Here is a 5,972-nt window from a genome sequence, read left to right as displayed (position 1 = left end):
GCTGTAGGAGCTTCCGATATTGGGACGGAAAATTTGGGATTGAGTGCCGCTGTTCCCGCGAGAACCCTCCACTCCCCTCCCCCAGTATCAGCTGGCACCTCGGAGGCGATGTCGGAGAAACCGTCCGATCCGTTTATAGGAGACCCTTTGAGGAGTCTGAAGGGCCTCTTTAACATTTCACGATCGGTTTTCTCTCACATCCGATGTCTTCAAGACTAGCGCCCATGATATCGGAGAGCGGAAATGTGTTTCTTATGGCCGCTTCTCTCTTATATCCGAATCTCTTCGGAGTGGGCGCGACTGTATATCGATGGGCGGGGAGCCTTGAGCTGCTTGCTCAGATTCGCGTGGAAGACAAGTCCCAGACAGTCCCTACCTTCAGGGTTTCCCAAGTGCCGGAAGCTTCCGTTCTCCCGTACTCGAGGGCAAGGCGGGCGCGACGATCATCATGACGAAGGATGTTTCGAATGGACAGAGCCGGAGAAGCTCCGACCGATTGAAAATAGGGATTCTCCACCATTTCAGTTCCTGGAAAGGACGGCTCTTGTCTTCACGATGCAGACCGCTAAAATCGTGCAGATCATCCGCTGCTGGTGCCTGAAAGTCTCAATAGTATTCTACTTGCTCATAGTGATACTTCACCCGTTATTCGTTTGGCATCTGTGGAGTTACTGGTGGATGCGACCAGTGATCGTGAGTTCCTGTCGTTTTCATGGGACAGGGCGAGTCTCCTTACGCCATGGATCGAGATTTCTCCGCTAGAGGGGAAAATGCAATCAATGATTTCCTTCCTTTCCCGCTCCCAGTTGTTCTACCTGCCAAGCACGCTGATCCTAGTGTTTTGGGGGGCTTTCTTCTCATTCGGCACAGTTTTCGCTTTCATCACCAGGGGGAATAAAGACGCTCAAGCGTTCTACCTGAAGGTCCACTTCAGCGTAGTATACTATTTCTTCAGGTTCATGCACGGTAAGTCCAGTTTTTGGTGTGCGGTGGGAATTCGTCATACCCACTGGTGATCTGAGCAGGTACTGAGGCCACTGTGGGACACTCACATAATCTTCCATGCCTTGGTTCAGGGTGTGAAGTTCATGGTTATGAAAATCTGCCGAAGGGTGGTGCCATGCTCGCCATGTTCCATGGTCCCGCCATGGCTCTCGATGCTCCTCTCATGATGAGTCTCTCCTATCTGAGAGATGGACGCTTACTGGGATACAGTGTCGAGAAGAGAATCTTCGAAAATCCAATTCTCAAACCGTTCTGGAAGGTGAAGATTTATAAGGATGAATATTATAAATTCAGCCCATCTGATTTTTCGAAACAAGTTTTCTTCGAAGAATGACAGGACAGGGATTCTCTCACCGAATCTGACCCTTGCAGCTCCTGGGCTGCAGCAGTGGCCGACAAGAATTCTTGGAAGATCTGAAGAATGGTCATCTGAGAGGCGTGGCCCCCGGTGGCGGCCACGAGGCCATGTTCAGCAAAAACTACAAGTGGGTGAATGTTTCATACTCGGAGGAGGACGCAGAGCACTCGAATGTCGAATCGGTTCGCATTCATTCCACGATGAACTTTCTAGGCTGGAATGGAAATCCCGATCCGGATTCGCGAAGATAGCCAAAGAAGCAGGGGTTCCGGTGGTCCCGATGTTCACGAGGAACATCCAGCATGGAACGCTCCAACTCGAGTTCCTAAGATCAGGTGCAGTATCATTTTTTCCGGGCGCATTTCTGATATACGACAAGTCGAGGGAATTCCTCGCCTTAGTGATTGTGAGCTCTTGAACTTACTCAGCGTGAATCTTGACGAGAAACAACGATTCCTTCCACGATTCCCAATGACCTCTTTCAGAAACCGTTCAACGATGGTACAAGTCATCGAAATTCCCCATCGTCTTACCCAAAGCCTACCTCCCCGTGAAAATGAGAACCTATCTGGGCGAGCCGCTTCTCTGCGGACCTGATGAGGAGCCAGAGGCCTTCGCGCTGAGAGTGAGCTGATTAGCATAGATCGCTGCTGGTCACAGAGGGATCAAGCTAGTTTCGATCGGTTACCCTTCCACATGCTCTCAAGGTATGTCAACCAGGGGTCGACGTTTCAGTGTAAGAGGGCGATCGAGGATTTGCGGGATAAGCACCAACCACCAGAGCAAACCTGTTGGGGTGCCCTCATGGAGAGGCTTTGGTAGTCCTGTGATAAACGGCTGAGGATATTCAGGAGAGTCATGCGTCTCCGTACAAGGTAGGCCACGAATGCATACGTCACCTCGTATCCGCGCTGCTGACCCAGGCGATGTCCGCACAGTTCAGCTCGACAATGCGAAGTTCCGATAGATGAATTCGCTGTTTTATGAAATACCTGCCCCAGAGAAACTTCCGCTCTCAAATTTATGAATGACCTCTGTCGACTTGTCACAGCCGCGGATGACCGGAGCTCGCGATGAACTCCCTTCACCGAAGAATGATTCAAATGAGGACTTATCGGCCAGCTGAGAGGGCTCGAGACGCTTCTTGCCGACGGCGAAACTCAGCGCCTGGAGCCGGTATCGAAATTCGAGGATGCACGTTCCTTGAACTCGGATCAGGCTTCGAACCTCTCGATGTGATTGTAGGAAAAATTATGATTTGCCATGATCGTGCTTGGATCAAGCACCGAAAATAAAAGCGGGATCCCCACGGAGATTATTTTCCTTCCCTCCGTCGGCCATGTCCGCGAAAACTGACGACCCCTTTTCTCGATCAAGAATTTCAGAATCTGACAATCCGAATCATTTCATGCGAAAAAGCTTCCCCGAATTCTATGATTCCTCGTGATAAGAGCGGGATCCGGACAGCTTTCTCATCGTTTCTGTAGCCTTCCGAACGACTCGAATGTGATCCATTGATTTACTCATCGCTTCCACGGCTGTAGTTCCGGCTAGAGTTTTGGCGGATGTCGTTGAGGGCTCGGTCAGTGCTGAAAATCATAAATATCGGCCGTGGCCTACGTGCGTCTCCCGACAGAAGCCGATGCGGCTCAACAATTTCTGATTTCAACGATGAGACACTGCTTGTATCAAAGAGAGATTGTGGGGATAATTGCTATCCCTCGAAGAACAACGGCATCTTAAGTCGGAGAAATATCTCATGTCTCACCAGCGATCGATTTCGGAGGAACAAGGAACACGTCATCCTAGAGGAACTCGGCGCTTCATCTCTCAAGCAACAGGACCGCGTAAGAACGGCTGAGGACATCGGGCTCAGTTAATAGTCGCAGGGATTCGGACACTTCATCATCAGAATCCCTCCAAGTGTTCCGTTGCGGACGAATAATTGGTTTCACACAGGATTCGATGGACCGGTTGGGGGCAAAGTTCAGACTTTCTCGGATAGGGTTCCCAAGAGAAAGCAGAGTAGCCCGCATTAAACACACGCAACTCCCCCGGGAAACAATAGACGGAAAATCTGGAGAGGAAATACACGATCATCCTCAAGGAGATTGACGATATTTAATGTTTTACAATGTATGAAGAGAAGTCATCAGACGCAGGAAGAAAATCGTGAAGACCAGGATGACGCAGGCAGGATGGGCAAAATACGCGTAAGAGCGGACCTAGACCCTGATGACGACGCACTCAGAATCGCAGAATGCGGCCCATCAAGAAAACTTGCACGGCGATGGCAGAAGCCAAGTCGGGAGTCCGGAAAGGGATATGAACACAGTAATGACTCGGAATCGCCCGTGGTGCAGAGTCCAAGCGATTCCAGTGGTACAGTATGCGATATCACTCGGAGTGAGGTGTATCGAATCTGGACCATCTTTGACTATAACGTTCCTCCCGCGGAGATATTCTTCATTCATGCGAGATATCAATGTAGAGCAGATGTCCGTATTAGGACCTTCCATACCGGGAATTTCTGCCATGCATATTTCATGAACTCGGCGCTTCCTTCCAATGGGGGCGTTCTGACTAGCGGGATTCCGGCCGGTTTCCAGGGCCACTCTATCCGACTCCGATGCAGAGAAGAGAGAGTGATTGATCAAATCGACATGGTGAGCCGAAAATTTTCACAGACTGAATTAGGTCGCATGAAGTTCTCCGATTCTTGAAGCTTCTAGGAATTCTGTGACAATCAAACCTCGACTCGATCCGATCCAGAGGACTGTTCGTGCGTCGGATCCGAGAATCCGATAGGACCTTATTTCGCGGAAAATACTGATCTTGGATGGATTGGAGAGAGGCCATCGCCGAAATCGATGTCATTAACACGAACCCGAATCCGTGCAAGGTTTCTCCTTCGGAGATTCCCCCGGGCCTTAATTCAAATATGGATAGTCTCGAATACGTCAATATTCTTTATAGCTCCTCGATGCACCGGAGAATTCGTGGTGCCTGGGAAGCTGCGCTCCTCATTCCTCGACACCAGCTCACGGTAGAGTTTGATGGACCGCTGACGCTGGGAGTACGCTGGAGACTTTCACCGGAAAAATAAAGAGAACAAGCAGAATATTGTCCGTAAGTCGAATCATTGTTCGTGAATCGAAATAGATCGTGAGAAAAGAATCTTCGTGAATGGGAGTGTTCGTCGGTCGCGACGCTCGTTAATCGGGGTTCCACTAAGAAGTGGTCTGCTTCAGCCGACGCCCAAGAGAAAGTCATGAAGAGCTCCGACAAGGAACGATGGCTGATGAAACTCTCTGAAGTCTGCGATGAGGGCACACGAGCCCAGCGGTGACCATAGCAATTCGGACCAATGAAATTATAGTCTTTGGATCCTGGTCTTCTCCGCGGATAGTCCGCTGATTAGGAGATATAAGAGACTTGTCAAATCTGAACGAGAGAGATCGCGGCGTCAGAGGCGGCGTGCTACAGCCAAGGAGAGTTCACCGCAAGCTCGCAACGGGCAGTGGTCCGACTTGAATTGAGGATCAGGATTCATTGACGCCCCACGTGGAACATTATCGTAACTTTGACGTGGATCCCTTCAGCACCGCCTGGAATGAATACGTCGATATCTTTGGCTTCGTTCACGTTGTTGCGGACGCCGCGTCTTGAGAATTGCGGGGCTGATGAGAGATACGACAAACGGGTCGCAAAGATCCTACAACAAAGAAGACCGTGTGGTGAAACACGGTCGGTTTGCAACTTCCTCCATCGAGCGGCACGGCTACAACCCGGACGTGGAGACAGTTCCGCAGACCAAAACCGAAAAAATAGGGAACGGTGATCGGGCGATGATGGCTGATTAGAATAATCCGGAGAGATGCGAGCATCTCTCAATACTGTGAGATTCTTCCACCGTACTTCTTCCTTCCCCGACGAACGAATATTTATTCATCTTTGGTTTGATTAGTCGAAAAATTCGAGATATTCCGTGATAGTCGCACTCACCCAAGGAACGGTCGCGCAGGAACACGCCGTATCTCCCTATGTCTATAAACTGCAAAAGTGAGGAAGGTTGGGGGATGGGTTACAGGTGCGAGTGTTGCCAGAAATCTGGGCAGTCTGGAGGGAATGTTGATTGCGCAGACTCGTCGATTCAGGAGCAGTCTGCGGCCCGCTGTGCGATGCCTGCATCCTGAAATTCCGTGCCAGCCCACGCGGGTAGTACACCGTGGTCCTCTGACCAAATTCTCTCACAATTTTGAGAATTCGCTCATCGGCGGAGACGTACTCACTGCGCTTCGGTTCTGGATAGCGACCTGCGACGTATCTTGCATAAGTTACATCCCGACTCTGTTGAACTTTCCGGATACCGTCTATGAATTTCCGAAGATTAGGATGATCCACCCCGAACCCGCCCTGCAAACGTCTATGGGCTGCGTCGGCGAAGTTGTTCGTCCGAGCTTCACCGTCCACTGTCCGTTGGTAGACGGACCACATCGCGATGGGGATGCGAGCAGGGGCGCGGACGATTTCTGCGCCGATCAATCGGCCGATGTAGTTATCGTCGAAATAGTTCATCACAGGCATCAGCTCTTCTGGCAATTCGGGC

At 50.6% G+C, this 5,972-nt stretch overlaps 1 protein-coding gene across 1 annotated transcript; it reads left to right on the top strand.

Annotated features, from left to right (window-relative positions):
• Positions 1–555: 555 nt before the first annotated feature.
• Positions 556–1,988, top strand: LOC108863786 (transmembrane protein 68-like; the record flags this gene model as incomplete). The annotated part of the gene is made up of 6 exons (XM_018638369.1): positions 556–693; positions 807–966; positions 1,077–1,264; positions 1,378–1,490; positions 1,577–1,698; positions 1,849–1,988. Coding segments are annotated over exons 1-6 (861 nt in total), but the record flags the coding sequence as incomplete, so codon positions are not given.
• Positions 1,989–5,972: the final 3,984 nt, after the last annotated feature.

This window comes from Galendromus occidentalis, unplaced genomic scaffold, assembly GCF_000255335.2.
Source record: "Galendromus occidentalis unplaced genomic scaffold, Mocc_1.1 scf7180000075439, whole genome shotgun sequence".
Taxonomy (NCBI): domain Eukaryota; kingdom Metazoa; phylum Arthropoda; class Arachnida; order Mesostigmata; family Phytoseiidae; genus Galendromus; species Galendromus occidentalis.
Note: the sequence above shows the minus strand (reverse complement) of the source record. Positions and strands in the feature narration are given on the sequence as shown.